General features: G+C 44.0%; 1 protein-coding gene across 2 annotated transcripts in view; it reads left to right on the top strand.

The window, feature by feature from the left end:
* CNST (consortin, connexin sorting protein) overlaps positions 1-24,482 on the top strand; it is a 101,606-nt gene that overhangs the window by 32,692 nt on the left and 44,432 nt on the right. The window contains exons 1-3 of one of the 2 annotated variants that reach the window (XM_044291930.1): positions 4,438-4,605; positions 16,066-16,472; positions 23,680-23,873. In XM_044291930.1, the coding sequence (XP_044147865.1) occupies positions 16,097-16,472; positions 23,680-23,873 (570 nt within the window). In that variant the 5' untranslated portion in view covers positions 4,438-4,605; positions 16,066-16,096. Of the gene's footprint in view, positions 1-4,437; positions 4,606-16,065; positions 16,473-23,679; positions 23,874-24,482 lie in introns of those variants that run through there. The other variant, XM_044291929.1, reaches the window with a different exon arrangement.

Genomic DNA, 24,482 nt, shown 5'->3' with positions numbered 1-24,482 from the left:
GAGCATTATAGTATATGATCAATTTTTTCTGCACTTAGCACATGAACATTGCCATGCACAGCATTGTCATGGGGGACCGACGATGTTCAGAAAGCGACCTGCACTTTCTGGCCGGTTATGGGGGTTGCTTTTGGAGTCAGCGGTATCAGAGGGATAGGCGACACTAGGATTTTTCTAATGGGTGTTTTCTGTGATTGCCCCCCAGCCTAGAGGATGACCCCGGGCTGTTACATCGGATTTCCAGGAATGGGATCCTATGAACAGGGGGTTATTTCAACCTGGGGCTAAGCGGTGACAACCGGGCCACATTGGTTGTGTTCCTCGATATGACTGGGAGGCACTAGAACGACCACTTTGAGCTGACAACTCGAATGGGTATCTGGCGGTACTACCGCTCACTATACACCTTCTCCTTCCCTCTCTTTATAATAACGGTACTTCCGTCTAAGATGTTGCCTGTCAAGTTCCCTGATGAACCACTGACCCATATCTATTTGCCTCCCACATCGGAGCCGGCAATTTGCGGTCAATACTGACATACGGTGATCAGGATATGCTGGTGCAGGCAAGGTTTTCATGTGCTGAGATGCAGATACCATCAAGATTACTATACTATCTAACTAAGTATTCTACATGTGTATACTTTTCATGATGAGGCGATCTTATATTGGAACACATGATCGGATACACGATCAGCTGTTTCTAGGTAGTGTAAGGTACGGAACATTTAGAATCCCCTTTCCTTTTCTGTGACGTGATGTATTTAGTCAAGAGATCGGGTGCGTGATCACGCAGTGCGATCACATGTTCCAAGGTCCTTGGACATGCGTACTACGTGACCGGTGTACGCGCGATCATGTGACTGAACTATTTGGAAAGGTCCTCTGACATGCGCATTGCATTGTCTGATACGCCGAGATCCATGTGTTTTGACTTCGCCACATACTCCCGCGATCCATGTCATCTCCAACTGAAGGTACACCTGTGCACTTTAGATTATTAAGGTATTGGAAAGACCTACACCTGTATTCACCATTATCACAATTAATGTATTATGCTATATTTTCGATGGCTATGATGTATTGTACAAGAAGGAATAATGCCATTGTGATACACTTAAATGAGTTGCAGAGTCTGACTGTTCAAATACAAGTGATAACATTACTTTATTGCTGTTTTCATTGTATTATATGTGATAAATGTACTTGATTTGTTAATTGTTTAATGATGTTTAAACCGCATAAATATGCACTGCCCACTTTTGTCACTGCTTGAAAAAGATCCCATTGAGCGGATCGAAACGTCGCGTGTCTGGTGAATAAAGCCGTCTTTTTACTTTTTACAACTTGGATGTGCTGTGGATTTTTCTACTTTTATATTTATATATACCTATTTTGTTTTTGCCCCCCCCCCCCCCCTCATTTTTGACTGTGGTATCTTTGTGCCCCCCCCCCCCCCCCCATATACAGGTCCTTCTAAAAAAAAAATAGCATATTGTGATAAAGTTCATTATTTTCTGTAATGTACTGATAAACATTAGACTTTCATATATTTTAGATTCATTACACACAACTGAAGTAGTTCAAGCCTTTTATTTTAATATTGATGATTTTGGCATACAGCTCATGAAAACCCCAAATTCCTATCTAAAAAAATTAGCATATCATGAAAAGGTTCTCTAAACGAGCTATTAACCTAATCATCTGAATCAACTAATTAACTCTAAACACCTGCAAAAGATTCCTAAGGCTTTTAAAAATTCCCAGCCTGGTTCATTACTCAAAACCGCAATCATGCCAGAGTGCTGTATCAAGGCACCTCAGTGGGAAGTCTGTGGGAAGGAAAAAGTGTGGCAGAAAACGCTGCGCAACGAGAAGAGGTGACCGGACCCTGAGGAAGATTGTGGAGAAGGACCGATTCCAGACCTTGGGGGACCTGCGGAAGCAGTGGACTGAGTCTGGAGTAGAAACATCCAGAGCCACCGTGTACAGGCGTGTGCAGGAAATGGGCTACAGGTGCCGCATTCCCCAGGTCAAGCCACTTTTGAACCAGAAACAGCGGCAGAAGCGCCTGACCTGGGCTACAGAGAAGCAGCACTGGACTGTTGCTCAGTGGTCCAAAGTACTTTTTTCGGATGAAAGCAAATTTTGCATGTCATTCGGAAATCAAGGTGCCAGAGTCTGGAGGAAGACTGGGGAGAGGGAAATGCCAAAATGCCTGAAGTCCAGTGTCAAGTACCCACAGTCAGTGATGGTCTGGGGTGCCATGTCAGCTGCTGGTGTTGGTCCACTGTGTTTTATCAAGGGTAGGGTCAATGCAGCCAGCTATCAGGAGATTTTGGAGCACTTCATGCTTCCATCTGCTGAAAAGCTTTATGGAGATGAAGATTTCATGTTTCAGCACGACCTGGCACCTGCTCACAGTGCCAAAACCACTGGTAAATGGTTTACTGACCATGGTATTACTGTGCTCAATTGGCCTGCCAACTCTCCTGACCTGAACCCCATAGAGTATCTGTGGGATATTGGGAAGAGAAAGTTGAGAGACGCAAGACCCAACGCTCTGGATGAGCTTAAGGCCGCTATCGAAGCATCCTGGGCCTCCATAACACCTCAGCAGTGCCACAGGCTGATTGCCTCCACGCCGCATTGAAGCAGTCATTTCTGCAAAAGGATTGCCGACCAAGTATTGAGTGCATAACTGAACATGATTATTTGAAGGTTGACTTTTTTTTGTATTAAAAACACTTTTCTTTTATTGATCGGATGAAATATGCTAATTTTTTGAGAGAGGAATTCTGGGTTTTCACGAGCTGTATGCCAAAATCATCAATATTAAAACAATAAAAGGCTTGAACTACTTCAGTTGTGTGTAATGAATCTAAAATATATGAAAGTCTAATGTTTATCAGTGCATTACAGAAAATAATGAACTTTATCACAATATGCAATTTTTTTTTAGAAGGACCTGTATTGTTCCTAGAGTCGCCACTGCGGCCCGCTGCTTACTTACTGTTCTCTAAAGGGGCGGTCCTAGGGGTGGGTAGGGGCGTGGCCAGGGGAGGGGGGGTGAGTTCCACCACCTTTTCTCTGAGAAAAAAATGATCTTTGGGCACGTCGGATTATGTTGGCTCCTTAACAGTAATGCTGAGTCTAGTCTTCACCTGCTCCTTTCAAAGGATCGGCCCCGTCTTCTATGTGTTTGTGTTACAGTTCATGATTTAACAGAGCCCACTATTTTCTAATAGATCTCTGACACAGCCGTATATATGGTTAGTCAGGAGTGTTTTTATTGTGTCATGTACAATTTTAGCATTGTACTGTACCCCCAGCTGCTGTACTTGGATTAATGTCAAAACTGGGCCAGTTATCTGCATATCACAATACTTGCTCAGCTACATATTAATAGTAGTATAGCATTGCATTCCTGTCCAGCCAGCCCATGTTCTATGCTAGATATTACCAGCGGAGGGCGTACTGCTTATTGATGACCCATCATCTCATGATCTATGCTAGATATTAGCAGAGGCTGCATTCCTTGATACAGTTCATGCAGAACGTCATCAAAGTCACTGATGTTGCTATTGATCAAAAGGGCAGAAATAAGAACATATTGAAGCACTGTTACTTTTTGGTTAACTCAAAGTCCCTTTGCAAGGGCAGATAACCTGTGCCAATAGACCATATAGCTTGTTCATCGGGACCAGTTTAATACATTTTAAATGTTACTTTTTGTACTTTCTGTGGAATTCCTATCATTAGTAGTTATTTGTCCTTTTAGAGTTAACAATCTCCAAAAACTAAAAGCTTCGGCATGCGGAGTAAAAACAATTATTTTATTTCATGCAATTAAAAATCCAGTACATGATAGCATATTCACCTATGCATTTCAGATTAATCCAGTCGTATCATCTCATGTGGGGGGCATAACACTAGGATATGCCCACAGTGTGTGATAGGTGCAGGTCTCACTTCTGGGACACGCAACTAAACTGAGAACATAGTGGCAAAGTCTCTGAGGGCACACAGCACATGCGCAGCTGCCCTTCTTTCATTCATATGGGAGGGCTGAAAATAGCAGAGTGCTGGCTCGGGTATTTCAGTCAGCCCCATAGAAGCGAGTGGGTGGAGCAGTATCCGTGCTTCCGGCGTGTGCCTCCAATTCATTTCAATGGGACATCCAGTGCTCCCATAGGAATAGATGGAGGGCAGCCGAGCATGCATGGTGCACCCTCGGGACATTGCTGACTCCGTTCTAAGTATAGGTATGGGTTTCAGAGGTGGGGCCCGCACCTATCAGACATTGGGGACATATCATAGCCATGTGCAACCACTTTAAAGGGGTTACCCCATAACAAATCAGACATCATATTGTACACGACAGTCTCTTTCCAGGAAATCTAGAACCAGCCCAGTACCTCACATGGATCCAGAGATCTCCCCATTCATTGCTCTGCTAGATTTATATCAAGCTGAAAGCTCAACCTGGGTGTATTTTCTGCTGCGGCTAAGGGGGCTTGTCCATTCAGCGGAAGCCCTCCCCTATTACCGCTCAGGCGGCAGTTGAAGGATGAAATTGAGCGTGTGTCAAGATAAGAAAAAGCAGGTGACTCTATACAGATAAATTTTATTGAATAACACTTACCGTATTTTTCACCCTTTAAGACGCACCCCCCCCCCCCCCCCCAAAAAAAAGTGGGGGCAAAATGTCAGTGCGTCTTATGGATTGAATGATGCAATTTACACTGATACACCGCTGCCAGCGGGTGTATCAGCGGGGAGAGAGGAAGGGCTTTGGGCCGGCATCTAGTTTTGTAATGGCAGCGGGGCCTGGTGCAGTCACTGTATTTTATTACAGCAGGCCCCGCTCACTGTAGTAATCATATCTAACCTGTAGGCAATGTTAAACTATAGAAATCATGTGTAATCCAGTCTGTAGTACTTACTATAATCTTCCGTAGCAGACAGGAGGGCGGGCGGCAGCCTAACTTACTACGTCACAAGCCTGCTCCTCCCACTTCATGAATGAAGTAGGCTGCTGCCGCCAGGCCCCCTGCCTGCTACGGAGGATTGTAGAAAGCACTACAGGATGGATTGCACATTTCTATAGTTTAACATTGCCTACAGGTTAGATATGATTGCTACAGTGAGTGGGGCTCGGTGTAATAGAATACAGTGACTGCACCGTGCCCCGCTGCCATTACAAAACCAGACGCCGGCCCCCAACCCATGTATTGGGGGTCATTTACTACACGGGGACACTGTTATGCTATATATGTGTCATCCACAGATCAGTGGTATTTTCAAAACGTAAAAGTGCAAAGTGGCATCTATAGACCTTAGGCACTATTTTCTTCTTAGAGGAACAAATGAAAAGACAGACATCTCAGATTTTCTGTAGAATAGCCCAATATGCGGTAAGGTGTATAGCCCATAAATGATTTGACCAGAATTTTTTTTCATTTTACATGATTCTATATTTATTCTGCTTACTAACTGCTTTATGTTCTGGTGCCTATTTTTGCATTTTTCCATAAACCTGCTGTATTTATTTATTTTTAAAGAAAAGAAAGGAAAAAAAAACTTATGCAAAAATAAATTGCTTGCTTGCGCGGAGCTAGTTCTTGGCACAGCGTTCATTATTACATTTTTTCAAATTCGCATCTTGTTTATCCATTTAAGGCAGTTCTGCTAATGCCCTGTCAATGTGTTATATCCCATGAAATTCAGGACCAAAACTGCATATAAGCACTTGCGCCGTCATCTGTAACAGCATAGCCATGTCTTAATGGCAGTTTATAAGCACATAGAGAAGCTATAGGACCCAATAAAATCAGTTTTATTAAGGCAAAATTCATAAATGGCACCAGATAGAAGTATATAAGCCTATATGCAAATAATTGCGTATCAAAATGGGTCGAAAACTAAAACCAGTATAACAACAAGACCCATATGGGTGTTAAAGGTGTTGTCCGAGTTCAAAGCTGATCATACCCATATTTTCACCCAGGCAGCCCTCTGATGTTATCATTGGAGCATTTCATGCTATGATTCTCTGCCTTGCCCTTTCGCAGGATCGTGCAGGGCAAGGGCTTCTTTTTTGCTATAACACACTGCTAGGCGGAGGCTTCTGCCCGGCAGTGTGTTCGGTGACGTCACTGCATCTGATGGGTTGGCTTTAGCGCTGCTCTAGCCATTTTATAGGCTAGGGAAGCGCTAAAACCTGCCAATCAGTGACAGTGACTTTACTGGTGGGCTGAAACCTCTGCCTGGCATCCCTGAGGAGAGCTCGGTACGTCACCGGATCTCCTGAAAATGCATTTTCCCGCGATTCAAAGCAGCTGTCTGGGTGACTATATGTGGCATGTCCGGGTACAGCTCTGAACCCTGACAACCCCCTTAATTGTATGCCCATTGGAATGTTTCCTTCTTGATAGTCGTCTGCTTGCTCAATGAAGTTAATCGCTTATCTAAGGGATGGTGGCGCCTTGTAAAGGGGTGAAAAACGTTTGTTTGCTCCACTTTCTGTGCTTATATCTCCTCCATTAGGGGACTCCCCCAGATGGTTTGTTTACCCCTGGCAGCCTAATATCCCTCCAACACCAAAAATACCAAAATATATAATACCTCCTTGCCTTGGCAAATACAAATACATTTTTAAATCCTTCCTCTGGCGCCCTGCTGGAAACTCTCAAAACTTCCTTTGGGAAGAATAGAGATTAACCCTTTTTTTTTTTTTTCTCCTTTTCTCTGCTCAATGAAGGACACATCTGCATTTACATGCAGCGATCACCTCCACAGTATGAGGACGGGGGATGGTTATTGCGATCACTCATCCCCGTACAGAATCATGAGGTGTTAATTAGCCATAAATAGAAATTCGGGATTACGTTACACTTGCATGGGTTGTCCACTCCTCAGGATAGGCCATCAGTATCAGATTTTGTGGTGGATCAAACTCCTCATTGAATTGCTGCTCCTTTAAAAAAAAAAAAAAGGCGATATTGCTATTGGGTTGATTTGAGTCATTGAACGTTTTCAGATGCAGTCGAGTTTTCATGATTTAAACATGAGTGGGGAAACAGATTTCCAAAATCTAGAGCTTATCCTTTCTGCTGCCATTCCAGTTTCCGGAAACATTTTTCTTTTTTGGGACCAGTGAACATAGAGAGCAACTCTATGGGGCACATTTATCAAGACTGTGTGCGTTTTACACATCGGTCTTAGGGTCCATTCACATGTCCGTAGTGTTTTGCTTATCTGCAAAACACTGGGCCGGCACCCCAATTTAAATACTATCCTTGTTTACAGCTGCAGACAAGAATAGGACGTGTTCTATTTTTTACGGAGCCGCGGACCGGTAATGCTGATGCCGACAGCACAATCTTTTCTGTCCCCATTGAAAATAAATAGGACTGCACACGTTCCACATAATTGCGGAATGGATCTGGACCCAAAGCCCGGACGTGTGAATGGACCCTTAATAAAGCCCTGCACTGGTGGTGGAACCGTCGCAGTCTTAAATTTAGACCGTTTTTTTTTTTTTTAACGCCTTACCACGCCCCCTTTTTTAAACCTGGCATGAGCGGGGAAAAGTCACAGATTAGGACGCAAAGGACTAATATAGGCGGATTTCTGTTTAACCCCTTAGGGACCCATGACGTACATGTACGTCATATCTGCTGGGACACATGACTTACATATAACATAGTACATAAGGCCGAAAAAAGACATTTGTCCATCCAGTTCGACCTGTTATCCTGCAAGTTGATCCAGAGGAAGGCAAAAAACCCCTGTGAGGTAGAAGCCAATTTTCCTCACTTTAGGGGAATAAAAATTCCTTCCCGACTCCAATCAGGCAATCAGAATAAATCCCTGGATCAATGACCCCTCTCTAGTAGCTATAGCCTGTAATATTATTACGCTCCAGAAATACATCCAGGCCCCTCTTGAATTCCTTTATTGTACTCACCATCACCACCTCCTCAGGCAGAGAGTTCCATAGTCTCACTGCTCTTACCGTAAAGAATCCTCTCCTATGTTTGTGTACAAAACTTCTTTCCTCCAGATGCATAGGATGTCCCCTCGTCACAGTCACCGTCCTGGGAATAAATAGATGACTGGATAGATCTCTGTACTGACCCCTGATATATTTATACATATTAATTAGATCTCCTCTCAGTCGCCTTTTTTTCTAACGTGAATAACCCTAATTTTGATAATCTTTCAGGGTACTGTAGTTGCCCCATTCCAGTTATTACTTTAGTTGCCATCCTCTGGACCCTCTCCAGCTCTGCTATGTCTGCTTTGTTCACTGGAGCCCAGAACTGTACACAGTACTCCATGTGTGGTCTGACTAATGATTTGTAAAGTGGTAGGACTATGTTCTCATCACGGGCATCTATGCCCCTTTTGATGCAACCCATTATCTTATTTGCCTTGGCAGCAGCTGCCTGACACTGTTTTTTGCAGCTTAGTTTGCTGTTTATTAAAATTCCTAGATCTTTTTCCATGTCAGTGTTACCGAGTGTTTTACCATTTAATAAGTACGGATGACTTGCATTATTCCTTCCCATGTGCATAACTTTACATTTGTCAGTGTCAAACCTCATCTGCCACTTATCTGCCCAAGCCTCCAATCTATCCAGATCGCTCTGTAGTAGTATACTGTCCTCTTCAGTGTTAATTACTTTACACAGTTTAGTGTCATCTGCAAAAATTGATATTTTACTTCACTTCATGGTGATCGGTCGGGTGCATGTAGCCTTACACTGTGTAATACACTTACAGCCAATGCATCACAATACACAAGTATTGTAATGCATTGTAAAGGGGGCTGGGCCCAGAGTTTCAAGTCCCAGAGTGGGACAAAAAATAGCGAAAAAATAAATAACCTTTAGCCAAAAAAATTTACGTTTCAAATAAAAATTTAAAGCGTCCTAAACATATTGGGTATCACTGTGTCCGTATTAGCCGGCTCTATTAAAATATCACATGACTTAACCCCGTTTTGACGGTGAACACGTCAAAAAAAAAAAAAACATAACTCTGCCAAAAAAATTATAATTTGGTCACCTTACATCACTAGTGCAAAGAAAAAGGTGGTCAGTCAGCACATCCCAATGCGCAGGGGCACGTTGCTATGGCTGGAAACAACACTGTAAAACAAAACATGGAATGCAGCAGCTCTCTGCAAACCAAATAAAGTACAAAAATGCATAATAATTGCTAATTCTATACTTTTAGAGATGCTTGGCAAATCATTTTGTACAAAATTATTCGAGTCCGTCTGCCGCACGTCAAGGCTATCTCCATAAGACTGGTTCCTAACACTAAATTCTACCTGTAATGTGCCATGACGGCTACCATACAATTCAGGAAGTGTAGGTTCCACATGCGTGCTGGGCCTGCTTTAATCACTAGTGCAACACCAAGCGATCAAAAAAGTGTGTGCCCCCCAAAATAGTAGCAATCTAACTGTCACCTCATCCCACAAAAAATGATACGCTACCTAAGACAATTGCCTTAGGTGTTTCAAAAATGCTTTTATTGTGTTAAATGTAAAAATAAAGACATATTAGGTGTCGCCACGTCTGTAACAACTTGCTCTAAAAATACCACATGACCTTACCCTGTTAAAATAAAATAAAAAAATTAAACCTGTCAAAGCCATTTTTTTTGTCGCCTTACATCACAAAAAGTAGAATACCTAGTGATCAAAAAGTCATACACACCCCAGAATTGTACCAATCCAACTGTCCTCTTATCCTACAAAAAATGAGACCCTACATTAGACAGTCGCCCAAAAAACAAAACAAAACTATGGCTTTCAGAATATGGAGACACCAAAAAATTGTCATATTTGGTATTGTCGCATCCATAACAACCTGCTCTATAAGAATAGCACATGTTTAGTTATATTGCTATTCTCCCGGTGATCGGGTTGTATGCAAATTAGTATTGATGAAACTGGAATTGCTTGATGTGCATATATGTGATTTATATTTACATTGTAAAAATCTTTCATATTTTCTGATCACCTGATGGTCAGCTGATTTCGTATGGAAATATGTTTCTTTTACTCTTATAACTTCTTCAATTAAAAGACAATTATACAAAAAAAAAAAAAAAGAATAGCACATGTTCTAACCTGTCAGATGAACGTTGTAAATAACAAAAAATAAAAACTGGGCCAAAACAGCTATTTTCTGTTACCTTGCCTCACAAAAAGTGTAATATAGAGCAACCAAAAATCATAGTACCAACAAAACTGCCACCTTAACCCGTAATTTCCAAAATTGGGTCTTTTTTGGCATTTCTACTCTAGGGGTACATGAGGGGGTCTTCAAATGTGACATGGCAACTTAAAATTATCCCAGTGAAATCTGCCTTCTAAAAACCATATGGCGCACCTTTCCTTCTGCGCCCTGCCGTGTGCCCGTACAGCAATTTACGACCACATATGGGGTGTTTCTGTAAACTACAGAATCAGGGCAATAAATATTGAGTTTTGTTTGGCTGTTAACACTTGCTTTGTTACTGGAAAAAAATGATTTAAAATGGAAAAATCTGGCAAAAAAGTGAAATTCTGAAATGTAATCTACATATTCTTTTAATTCTTGTGGAACACCTAAAGGGTTATCAAAGTTTGTAACATCAGTTTTGAATACCTTGAGGGATGTAGTTTCTAAAATGGGGCCATTTATGGGTGGTTTCTGTTAGGAAATCTCAACGTCCCTCTGGTACCCTTTGGCACCAAACTTCTAGTATCGGCTTGGTTTGAGTCTTGTTTTGACGTCAGGAGAGCGCTTCACTCAGTAGGGAATAACAGACATAACAATGTTGTACTGAATGAACGCTCTGAAGTTTATTTTTAACGCACACAGGTTATATAGAGGGGGTTTTACCTCCTTGATTAGCATATCATCGTAAGTTTTTCATTCAACCTATCATATTAAAGGGGTTGTCCGGGTTCAGAGCTGAACCCGGACATACCCTTATTTTCACCCCGGCAGCCCCCCTGAGCCTAGCATCGGAGCATCTCATGCTCCGATGCGCTCCAGTGCCCTGTGCTAGATCGCGCAGGGCACGGGCTCTTTTGTTTTTAATAACACACTGCCGGGCGGTAACTTCCGCCCAGCAGTGTGTTCGGTGACGTCACCGGCTCTGAGGGGCGGGCTTTAGCTCTGCCCTAGCCGTTTTACTGGCTAGGGCAGAGCCAAATCCCACCCATCAGTGCCGGTGACGTCACCGGGGTTCCTGTCAGCCCCATGGAGAGCCCGGTACGTCACCGGAACTCTGAAAAATGCCTTTGCCCTGCGCGATTTAGCGCAGGGCAAAGGAGAGCATCGGAGCATGAACTGCTCCGATGCTCATGTCAGGGGGGCTGCTGGGGTGAAAATGGAGGGCTGTCCAGGTTCAGCTCTGAGCCTGGACAACCCCTTTAACACGTTCTATACTACAGGCAAAAAAAGAGCAACAAAAACGGAACTTCCATATTTGGGATGTTATCCGGGAGTAGTGCCAAAGAGATAAGATTCATGGTTAGGCTACTTTCACACTAGCGTTCGAGCGGATCCGTTCAGAACGGATCCGCTCATATTAATGCAGACGGTGGCTCCGTTCAGAACGGATACGTCTGCATTATAACTTAGAAAAATTGTGAAAGTAGCCTGAGCGGATCCTTTCAGACTTTACATTGGTGTCATATGGTGTCATCTTCAAGCGGATCCGTCCCCATTGACTTCCATTATAAGTCGGAACGGATCCGCTCGCCTCCGCACGGCCAGGCGGACACCCGAACGCTGCTTGCAGCGTTCAGGTGTCCGCTCACTGAGCGGAGGCTGAGCGCTGGCAGACGGATGCATTCTCAGTGGATCCGCCTCCACTGAGAATGCATTAGGGCCAGACGGCTGCGTTCAGGGCCGCTTGTGAGCCCCTTCAAACGGAGCTCACGAGCGGACACCTGAACGCAGGTGTGAAAGTAGCCTTACAGAGAACAGAAACTTAGCAGAAAGCAGAATTAGTTTTAACATATAAAAACATGGATTCCTTTCAGTTTTTATTATGTAAGCCTCACAAAGTTACTTCAGACCTGAACTGGTCCTTAAAAAGTGGGTTTTGGAATTTTTCTGAAAAATTTAAAGCTTTGCTTCTAAACTTCTAAGCCTTCTAACATCCTCAAAAAATAAAATGTATTTTGCAAAATGATCCAAACATGAAGTAGACATATGGAAAATTGTATAGTAATAACTATTTTAGGATGTATCACTATCTGTTTTAAAAGCAGAGAAATTGAAATTTTGAAAACTGCAAATATTTCTAAATTTTGGGTAATTAAAAAAAAAATTATTAATGAAAATTAAATATTTTGACTCAAATTTGCCACAGTCATGAAGTACAATATGTGATGAGAAAACAATCTCAGAATGGCTTGGATAAGTAAGTGTTTTAATGTTATCACCACATAAAGTTACAGATGTCAGATTTGCAAAAAATAACCTTAAAGGGACACTGAAAGGGCCAATAAGCATATTGAGGTATATATCTGGCAGTACAGGTCTTATAATGGGTATTACAATCGTCTAAGTATCCCCCCTGTCCACATTATACATACAGTAAACTTAAAGGGGTTATCCCATCTTAGACAATGGGGGCATATCGCAAGGATATGCCCCCATTGTCTGATAGGTGCGTGTCCGACCTCTGGGACCCGCACCTACAACGAGAACGGAGCCGGGGAGAGTTGTGGCTGGAGGACCCCGGGTTTCCCAGGGTCCGACCACCACCAGGCACAGCTCTTCGCCTCTCCCATTGAAGTGAATGGGAGCGCACCGCACATGCGCGGCCAACGCTCCCATTCATTTCTATGGGGCCGACGGAAATAGCCGAGCCAGCGCTCGGCTATTTTCGACGGCTCCATAGAAATGAACGGAGGGCGGCTGCGCATGCGCAGTGCGCCCTCCTCCACTTTCTCTGCTCCGTTCTCCTTATAGGTGCGGGTCCCAGCGGTGGGACCCGCACCTATCAGACAATGGGGGCATATCCTTGCGATATGCCCCCATTGTCTAAGATGGGATAACCCCTTTAAGTTTTATAACCTGCTCCAACGGTCTTCAATCTGCCCAAGGGGCGGCGTTTCACCTCTCTTGCGCCCAGCCAGCCTCCCCAACTGCCGCTTTGAAGCGCCGCCCAGCTCATGAATATTCAGTTTGCTGGGCGGCTTCTGCGGTTCCCGCTCTGAAGCGCTGCGCTGAACAGTGCCCTGCGCATGCGCCGGATCTTGTTAAGTCGGGGACAGTAAGCGCCGCCCAGCGAAGTGAATATTGATGAGCTGGGCGGCGCTTACTGTACCTGACTTCACAAGATCTGGCGCATGCGCAGGGCACTGTTAAGTGCAGCGCTTCAGAGCGGGGACCGCAGAAGCCGCCCAGCAAACTGAATATTCATGAACTGGGCGGCGCTTCAAAGCGGCAGTTGGGGGAGGCTGGCTGGGCGCAAGAGAGGTGAAACGCTGCCCCTTGGGCAGATTGAAGACCGTTGGAGCAGGTTATAAAACTTAAGTTTACTGTATGTATAATGTGGACAGGGGGGATACTTATATGATTGTAATACCCATTATAAGACCTGTACTGCCAGATATATACCTCCAATATGCTTATTGGCCCTGTCAGTGTCCCTTTAAGGTGAAAAATGGCAGGGTCCTGAAGGGGTTAATAAATTACCCCCCATCTCATCTGTGATTTGGACATCAATCTTATACAACACATGAAATAGGACAGTGATGTCTTCACACAGCTGTTTAATTTCAGGACTGCTCCGCCTATCCATTCTAGTGACCCCCACCATCCTTCTAGTCTACTTTCACACTAGCGTTAATATTTCCTGGTATTGAGATCTGTCATAGGGTCTCATTACCGTAAAACTCTTCCAAAATGCATTCTGTTCTCATAACTGAGAGCAAACCGCAGCATGCTGAGGTTTGCTTTCCATCCTGGGATGCGGATCAGTCCCCCATTGACTTTCAATGGAGTTCATGACTGATCCGTCTTGGGTATGTTAAAGATAATACAGCCGTATCCGTTCATAACAGATGCAGACGGCTGTATTATCAGTAACTGAAGCGTTTTTTCTGAACCCTGCCGGATCCAGCCAAAATGCTAGTGTGAAAGTAGACTTGCATCTCCAACATACCAGAGCCATTTGGAAGCACTGCTTTGACACACTAGTGTCCTGTACCTTGTGCTCTGTTTATCCTATCCCTCCTGTGTCCTTTTCCGGTGTAAAAGAAGGCCTGGGTCCCAACCCACCCCCGCGAAGAACCTGAACTCCATCCTCCTGAGGACACACACAAAAAAAAAAAAAATCACAAGGTAGAGGAAGTGGGAGGTGCTCAAACACATATAACATTTTTCAAAGGGCATCAATTTTTAAAATGTTTATCCTGCCATACCAGGATAGGGAAAAGAGTTACCCAATTTCTGAGGTCTGACAACTGGAACCAGATAGGCGTTTCATAGATAAGGCGTAATACGTCTTTAGCATCGGCAATAATTTTTACCCCAAGATGTTATCAATCCAGTTTACTCTTGCCCAGGTAATGTAATGTTGTTTGCGTCTAAGAAATCCCAATAAAAGTTTTTATCAGGGTCCACTGTAAGTATAGAAGAACTTTGCAGGAAGGAGACCCAGAATTAAGACAAAGGGGTTATCCCATGACTAATGTAAACAATTTAAAGCAGACATCGTATAGTACATGACAACCTCTTTCTAACAAAGCTAGAACCAGCCCTGTACCTCACATGGATCCAGAAATCTCCCCATTCCATGCTCTGCTAGATTTATATCAAACTAGCAGCTGAAACGGAGCGTCTTTTCTGCTGCAGCTAAGGGGGCATGTGCATGCTCTCCCTATCACAGTCAGGAGCCAGTTGAAGAATAAAACTGAGCATGTGCGGTCATCTCAGTGAGCAGGTCAAAGAAATACAAAAAATAAAAAACTGCAGGTGGCGCTACACAGATGCATTTTATTTATTAAAGGGAATCTGTCACCTGCTTTTACCATTTTAAGCTGTCACCATCGCCATGTTCACTAAAGTACCTTATTTCCTGCAGTCGTCTTCTTACTTTATTTCGTTTTGTCCTTTTGATAAAAAAAGCCCTTTTTATGATGTGCTAATGAAGCTCCAAGGTGCCCAGAGGGGCGTTTTTTATTTCCCTCCCCATGTCATCGTCTACCTTCTAGAAATGCCCCGTCATTCTTCCTGTCGGCGGCCAGAAAACTTGCGCAGTACGCCTGCGCGATCATCAACCACCTCAGGGCAACAGCGCTCAGATTACGTCACTGGGCTCGGCACTTGCCCAGTGAGACTTTTGAGGCTGTTACCCTCAGGAGCTTGATGATCGCGCATGCCGCAGGCGGTAGTGCGCATGCAAGTTTTCTGGCCCTCGACAGGAAGAAGGATGGGGCATTTCTAGAAGGTAGACGATGACGTGGGGAGGGGGCGGAACCGTTTCCCGGGGCTGTGGGAGGATATTTCAGGATCAAGAGGCGTTCTTGGGATTCAAATTAAGGCGGGCTGGGCACGGCAGGGGGGGGGGGGGGGTGTCACTGGGCACCAGAGAGGAAAAAAAACGCCCCTTTGGGCACCTTGGAGCTTCATTAGCAGATCATAAAAAGGTATTTTTTATCAAAAGGACAAAACGAAATAAGTAAGAAGAAGACTGCAGGAAATTAGGTACTTTAGTGAACAGGGCGATGGTGACAGATTCCCTTTAACTTAGACTACACTAAATGTTTAATCACATGCAATTTAAACAGTATTCAGATCCAGATGTTGGTTTGAAAACTAGAATATTTTTTGTGGGACAACCCCCCTTTAATAGTGTCATCACTAGCCTCCTGGTCAGGAGCAAATCCCACAGGGAAAGAGTCGGCCACCACAATAAAAACTTCATGCAAGTCAATTCATACAATACCACACGGTATTTGTCGCTGGATTTTCTGTGACTGCAAATAGATGTGTTACCATCTCCTTTAGTTCATTTGTTCTCATTAAACATTTAGGTATGATTGAAATGGTCTAATACTTACCACGATGAACACAGAGGAAACCCCACATACAGGCTTGCAAACCAGTGCAGAGGATGGCTTAGGGGATTGCCCTATTGCTGAAACAGAGAAGACCTCTTTTCAGATGGCATCTGACCTGAACGAGAACAACTTAAATGGAGATCAGCCTTTGAACAGAAACACAGAGATCAGCCTTCATAATAGAGATGCCCAGGATAACAATAATAATGAAAACGGCAACTTGGTGTGTGGTCAACTTAACTGCAGGAAGAGCTGTGAAGGGGATTGCACAGTGGTAGAAAGTTCTGCTCCTCTGTCCACCAAGGACAGTGCTACAGGAAAACATGTGGCCAGGAGACGCAGTAATAGAAATAAGAAGACTCCGAATGGAAAATCCTCAGGTAAAAAAATGTATTTTCTTAAAGGGAACCTGTCACCTCTACCATGCTACCCTCACTGAGCGTTTCTATATGTTCATTGTGTTATCCTAAACATATAAATTACACTTTTAATTTCATTCGCAGACTAATTCAATAAGTATTATGCATTTTGGTAGTTCCCTACTTTATGCAAATTAACATAAGTCATATCTTGTGTGACCAGAGAAGAGTCATATTTTCAAGCTCTGACTCATCTCGGGTTAATTTGCATATGTATCAAATCGTTGTTTTTTTTTACACAATAAAAGCACACAGAGCTATGGGGACTGGATATTGCGGATGTTCTAGCAGCGATCTAGCAACCCATGTCCTCAGCTCTATACCCAAAATCCAGGTGACGGGTTCCCTTTAAACTGCTTTGTTGAGAACTAAACCAAAAATGAAGCAAAATTCTCTTTTGTGTTCTATATGGTCCTGATATCTGCAATTGTAATTTTCAGAATCGGTTGACAGGAAACGCATACCATTACTTACAAATATATGACTAAGTCTATCTGTAATGTGCAATTTTCCTTGCACTCATTCGTGGTCATGTGACATTTTTCATTGTGTTGGTTCCCTTTGTAAATTACATGCCGTCTACATCTGAGGAGTGGCAAGGATTGTAAGGGTACTTTCACACTAGCATTATTCTTTTCCGGCATTGAGTACCATCCTAGGGGCTCAATACCGGAAAAAAACTGATCAGTTTTATCCAAATAAATTCTGAATAGAGAGCAATCCGTTCAGGATGCATCAGGATGTCTTCATTCTTTTTGCCTTTTCAGGACGGAGATAATACCGCAGCATGCTGCGGTTTTATCTCCGTCCAAAATTCCGGAACACTTGCGGCATTTTTTTTCCATTGAAATGCATTAATGCATTTCAATTAATGCTGGATTCGGCTCCAAGTCTTTCGGCAAAACTGATTCGGCATTGCGGTCTGCGCATGCAAAAAATGTGAATAAAATAAATGCCGGGTCCGTTTTTTCGGATGACACCTGAGACTGATCCGACATTTCAATGCATTTGTCATACGGATCAGGATCCTGATCCGTCTGACAAATGCCATCAGTTTGCATACGTTTTGACGGATCCGGCATCCTGCCAGAATCCTCTGCCGCAAGTGTGAAATTACCCTAAGGCTCCATTCACACGTCCGCAAAATGGGTCCGCATCCTTTCCGCAATTTTGCGGAAAGGGTGCGGACCCATTCATTCTCTATGGGGACGGAACGTGCTGTCCGCATCCACATTTGCGGATCCGCACTTCCGCATCCGTGCTTCCGTTTCCGCAAAAAAATAGAACATGTCCTATTCTTGTCCGCAATTGCAGACAAGAACAGGCATATTCTATTATGTCGGCAATGTGGGGTCCGCAAAATGCGGAAAGCACATTGCCGCTTTCAGTGTTTTGCGGATCCGTGTCTCCGTGTATCCGCAAAACACATTGCGGACGTGTGAATACAGCCTTAGGCTTTGCCCTGTAGAAACAACATTATCTGTGTCCTTGCCTCTCAGGGCGGTGTTCTACTCATTCTCCTGGACCCTGCCCTGTAGACGTGATGTCAGCCATGATGCTGTTTTTTAGTTTTTTCCAGCAGAGTTTCAAGCACTCAAACAAGCTTGGATCCACAGATGCCATCAGAAATTTCAGGGCTCCATACAGGCAAACCGTGTGCCCCATCCCCATTTTTATTCACACCAATCGCCATAAATAATATGATCACTACAGGTAATTATGATTACAGGGATGCCAAATACTGTTTTTTGTGATATTCAATAAAAACAAAAACAAAGTTTATGACCAAAAAAATAGAACACAGTATTTGGTATCCCTATAATCATAAGCTGTACAATATAGTGAACATATTATTATGGTGATTGGTAGATGGTGCAATTTTTTTCCTTTCATCTCAGTAATATACTATTTATTTAGTGTTCAGTTTTTTTATTACAGAAAATTCAGTCCTTACAACAGAGCCGATCTGTAGTGTAATGGTAATTCTTCTGCCTGACACATACAGAAGGTCTGGAGTTGATATTCTAATGAAGGCGTTGTCCCTGCTCCTAGAGGCTCCGTTCTCCCACCACTGGCCACGCCCTGCTACACTAGATTGCGCTAGATCACCCTTCACTCGCTGTGCCTGCGCCAAATTACTGAACGGGACGGCGCAGGCGCGAGATTTACACAGCAGACAGGGCCGGCAGTAGGAGACTAACGCTGCCTGGCCCAGTCAATAGCAGGACGTGGTCAGAGATGGGATAGTACTGATTTCTAGAATGAAGGAGTTCCATAGTACAAGTAAACCCCTTTGGCACGGTCTTGATATTCTGGTCACTGAAAATCACTGCATTTTATTCAAAGGGCCATCCATTCATTTATAATGGTCATATTGAAAAGGTGCTAACAGGATGTGCACATCGCTAATGTCAGCTAGTTTAATAGGGTTCATTCTGGTGATACAAACCCTTTAAACTTTGCTGACTAATATATTGGTACTACTGGACGAATGGGGGTTTATGGATACATTCTGCATATGCACAGGAGAGCTTTCCCAGTTTACACAGCAAACCTTTATCAAACTACACCTAAGGACATCGCCCGAGGACAACACCGTTTGTGAATCTGCATGTGTAATTTAAAAAAGGGGGAGTCTGGTATGTCAAGAGCTACACATGAAGGTGGCTAGTACTGATTTCTAGAATGAAGGGGTTCCACAGTATGAGTAAACCCATTTGGCACTGTCTTGATATTCTGGTCACTTAAAATCACAGCATTTTATTCAAAGGGCCATCCATTCATTTATAATGGTCATATTGAAAAGGTGCTAACAGGATGTGCAGCCATATTGACTTTAAGCTTTATACCCTTTCAACATCGTCAAATTCATCATGGTGGAGTCCCTTCCCCTCATCCTGATGTATGTTACATGTATGCACATGGTGATCACGCTAGAGAAAGCTCTGATCCAAGACAATTTAACCCTGCACGGTGCTGAAAAAGGGGGAGGACTCCCTTTATCCTGCCCCTGTTATCTTTGCGACCTCAGGGATAACTGGGGGGGAAAAAAACGTATAACACACATACGTATTATATAACCCCACATTGACTTCTACCATAATGTTATACTTACAGTCGTGGCCAAAAGTTTTGAGACTGACACAAATTTAGGTTTTTCATTTATTTATTTTTTTGACGGCAGTTTGCATTCACTCTAGAAGGTTAAGAAGAGTGATCAGATGAATAGCGATTTTAACCATCGCTCCCTTCAAGAAAATGCGTGCGGGCATCATTGCTTTTCATCAAAAGGGCTTCACAGGCAAGGATGCTGCTTGTTGTGATTGGGCCTAAGTCAGCCATTTATTGGATTGTCAAGAACTTTAAGGAGAGAGATTCATTTGCTACAAAGAAGGCATCGGGATGCCCCAGAAAGTCCAGCAAATGCCAGGACCATCTCCTAAAGAGGATTTAGCTATGGGATCAAGTCACCACCAGTGCAAAGCTTGCTCAGGAATGGCGGCAGTCAGGTGTAAGTCCATCTGCACGCACAGTGAGGTGAAGGCTTTTGGAGAATGACCTGGTGTCAAGAAGGGTAAGGCTACTTTCACACTAGCGTTTTGGCTTTCATTTGTGAGATCAGTCGTGGCTCTCAAAAGCGGTCCCAAACGGATCAGTTTTGCCCTAATGCATTTTGAATGGAAAAGGATCCGCTCAGAATGCATCATTTTGACTCCGTTCAGTCACTATTCCGCTCTGGAGGCGGACACCAAAATGCTGCCTGCAGTGTTTTGCTGTCCATCCTGGAATGCGGAACATGACGGATCCATCCTGACACACAATGTAAGTCAATGGGGACCGATCAGTTTTCGCTGACACCATTTAAAACTGATCCGTCCCCCCATTGACTTTCAATGGAGTTCATGACAGATCCGTCTTGGCTATATAAGACATAATACAACCGGCTCCGTTCATGACGGATGCTGTATTATTGTAACTGAAGCGTTTTTTCAGATCCATGACGGATCTGCAAAAAAAAAAACGCTAGTGTCAAAATAGCCTAATAAAGAAGCCTCTTCTTTCCAAGAAAAATGGCAGACTGACATTCTGCCAGAAGTACTAGGATTGGACTGCAGAGGACTGGGGTAAAGTTATTTTCCTTAATGAAGACCGTTTCAGACTGTTTAGGACACCTTGAAAAGTAATTGTCTTGAGAAGAAAAGATGAGCGCGTTATGAGTCCTGTGTCCAACAGGAAAGCATCCTGAGATCACTCATGTTTGGGGTTGATTCTCATCTAAGGGAGTAGGCTCACTCTCAAGTTTGTCTAAGAGCACTGCCATAAATAAAGAATGGTATCAAAACATCCTCCAAGAGGAGCTTCTCCCAAAAATCCAGGAGCAATTTAGTGATCAACCATGCTTTTCCCAACATGATGGAGCATCATGTCACAAAGCAAAAGCGATAACGAAGTGGCACAGTGAACAAAATCTCAAGATTTTGGGTCCATTGCCAGGAAGCTCCCCAGATTCTCAATCTTATTGAGAACCTGTGGTCAATCCTCAAAGTGGGTGGACAAAGAACAGAAATTGTGTTTTAAACTTCAAGCACTAATTAAGGCTACTTTCACACTTGCGTTCAGAGCGGATCCATCTGAGACGGATCCGCTCATATAATGCAGACGGTGGCTCCGTTCAGAACGGATCCGTCTGCATTATATTGTAAAAAAAATTCTAAGTGTGAAAGTAGCCTCAGATGGATCCGTCTAGACTTTACATTGAAAGTCAATGGGGGACGGATCCGTTTGAAAATTGAGCCATAGTGTGTCATATTCAAACGGATCCGTCCCTATTGACTTACATTGTAAGTCTGGACGGATCCGTTTGCCTCCGCACGGCCAGGCGAGCGGCAGCCTGCAAGCAGCGGTCAGGTGTCCGCCTGCTGAGCGGAGGCCAAACGCTGCCAGACTGATGCATTCTGAGCGGATCCGCATCCACTCAGAATGCATTAGGGCTGGACGGAAGCGTTCGGGGCCGCTTGTGAGAGCCTTTGAACGGATCTCACAAGCGGAGCCCCGAACGCTAGTGTGAAAGTAGCCTTAGCAAGAATGGGTTGCCATCCTCCAGGGTTTGGCCCAGAAACTAATATCCAGCATGCCAGGGCACACTGCAGAAGTCTTGAAAAAGAAGGGTTGACACTGGAAATACTGAGTGTTTGCATAAACTTGTTTGTCAAAGTTAAAGGGCTTCTGTCATCCCACTAAAGTGATTATATTTTTTTTTTGGGCTAGTGAAATTAGTTATATTGCGATATATGACAATATAATTGTGTTACTTACTTTGATCCAGCAGTTTCTGCAAAAAACGAAGTTTTATAATATGTAAATTCGGTCTCTACCAGCAAGTAGGGCGGCTACTTGCTGGTAGCTGCTGCAGAAATCCGCCCCCTCGTCGTGTTGATTGACAGGGCCAGCCGGGATCTCCTCCTCCGGCCAGCCCTGTCGGCATTTCAAAAATCGCGCGCCTGTGTTGATTCGGCGCAGGCGCTCTGAGATGAGGAGGCTCGTCTCCTCAGAACTCCCTCAGTGCGCCTGCGCCGATGACGTCTTCTATTTCGGTGATGTCATCGGCGCAGGCGCACTGAGGGAGTTCTGAGGAGACGAGCCTCCTCATCTCAGAGCGCCTGCTCCGAATCAACACAGGCGCGCGATTTTTGAAATGCCGACAGGGCTGGCCGGAGGAGGAGATCCCGGCTGGCCCTGTCAATCAACACGACGAGGGGGCGGATTTCTGCAGCAGCTACCAGCAAGTAGCCGCCCTACTTGCTGATAGAGACCGAATTTACATATTATAAAACTTCGTTTTTTGCAGAAACTGCTGGATCAAAGTAAGTAACACAATTATATTGTCATATATCGCAATATAACTAATTTCACTAGCCCAAAAAAAAAATATCACTTTAGTGGGGTGACAGAAGCCCTTTAAGAGAAAACAAACAAACTATTAAATGCTGATAAGTGTGCTTTAGTATATCATTGAAACATCTGACAAAAAGATGGCAATGTGCTGAAAAAAATATGTGCTGTAAAAAAAAAAAAAAACTTTGGTCACTACTATACGTTAAAGGCACAGCTCCCACATATTTCGAATGTAGCAACTGGCTGTCCCCATCATCTAAAGTTGCAGTCATTTTATATTCACCCTATTAGAGCTCTATTACGGTGAATAGGACTTTACACTCTCCCTGCTGCCCTGTGCTTTGTGCACACAACAGCAGGGAGCTGACCATGGCAGCCAGCCTCTGATGTGCCCCCCAGCCTCTCCCTCTTATCAACCCCCCTCCCTCCCCAGTTTTAATCATTGGTGGCAGTGGCCACAGGGTCCCCCCCCCCCCCCCCATTGGTGGCAGTGGGCAATGTGCCCCCCCCTCCCTCCTCAGTATTGATCATTGGTGGCAGACCCCCCCCCCCCCCCCCCCCACAAGCAGGACCATGGTTGTGGCTGCCATGGTGAGCAGCATTATACTCGCATGCGCCGTGGCCGCCGGGCGCTCCTTCTGTCTGTGCGGCGCATTGCTAATGCTTATAACACAAATTTATATCGCCTATAGCGCCCGCCCCTAGTGTTCATTAAAAAATGTCATTTTGCTTTTGCAGAGTGTGTGTAGGTCCTTTAGATAGCTGTTGGTGCTGCTGAATCTGACTGCTTTTATTTCTGATGGCTTTTTGCCATCCGCCTCCCCCCTCTCAAAGATAGGAGCAGGAGGTTGCACACAGCAAGCATCCAAGGAGGGCAGTTCACACAGGCTGTGGATATTGAGGAACGCACACAAGGCATTTTTACAAAGGGAAGACGGCATCATTCTGGATACTCTGCTCCAGTATGTGTTACTGAGAGGTAGACCCCACATCAGGAATCTCTGAAACTAGAAGTAAACTGCAAACTGAATACCAGAGGGTCTAAAAATGAATGATGGAAAGCAGATTGCAGCTTAAAACTTTTTTTTCCCTCATATGTAAAAGTCAGTTTTCTATCAAAGGTTATCATAGCCTTTAAAGTGTATCTAAGAACTTTGGGTCTTCACCATATATTGTCTGGTGTACTAGTTTCTAATAAATAATGATAAACCTTTTATGCAAAACAATTATTGCTTTATCCACCATCTTAACATTTCTGTGACTAATCCTTCAGGATTTTTGGCATCAGCGGATATATCTGTTTCAGAAGACAAGTGTGTAGATTCTACTCATGACATGGCCACACTTGACTCGCATGTTAGTCCAGAACACAAGAATCAGAAGCAACTTCGAGACTCCCTGTTTTCCCTCATTCGAGACGGGTGTGAACAAACTGATGGCCGGATGCTTTCTATGTGCCTTCATCAGGTATGGCTTTGCAGCTTGGTTCTTAAAGGGCTTCTGTCACCCCCAAAACTAATTTTTCATTTTTGTGCATATTAAAATCCTTATTGGACGACTATTCCCTATATAGGGCTCTTACCTTGTTCTGTGGCTTGGTTTCACAAAAAATCAAGCTTTTAAAATATGCAAATGACTTCACTACCAGCAAGTAGGACGTCTACTTGCTGGTAGCCGCCGCATCCTCCTTTTTAAAAGAAAAACGCCCTCTCCTCCTGTTGATTGACAGGGACAGCGAGGGCTCTCCTCCGGCTGGCCCTGTCTGCAATTCAAATCCTGCGCCTGTGCCTTACGTGTCTTCATTCGGCGCAGGCGCTCTGAGAGAAGGACGCTGGCTTCCTCAGGACTCCCTCAGGGCGCCTGCGCCGATGACGTCACCTCTAAACCCATTTGCATATTTTGAAAGCTCGATTTTTAGTGAAACCAAGCCACAGAACAAGGTAAGAGCCCTATATAGGGAATAGTCGTCCAATAAGGATTTTAATATGCCCAAAAATGAAAAATTTGTTTTGGGGGGGTGACAGGTATTGAAGGTGACTGGTCATGCACCTTCAATACCTGTTGGCCAAAACCCTG

The sequence above is a fragment of the Bufo gargarizans genome, chromosome 4 (genome assembly GCF_014858855.1).
Source record: "Bufo gargarizans isolate SCDJY-AF-19 chromosome 4, ASM1485885v1, whole genome shotgun sequence".
In the NCBI taxonomy this organism is placed as follows: Eukaryota; Metazoa; Chordata; class Amphibia; order Anura; family Bufonidae; genus Bufo; species Bufo gargarizans.
The sequence above is the reverse complement of the archived record's forward strand: the minus strand, read 5'-3'. Positions and strand labels throughout refer to the sequence as shown.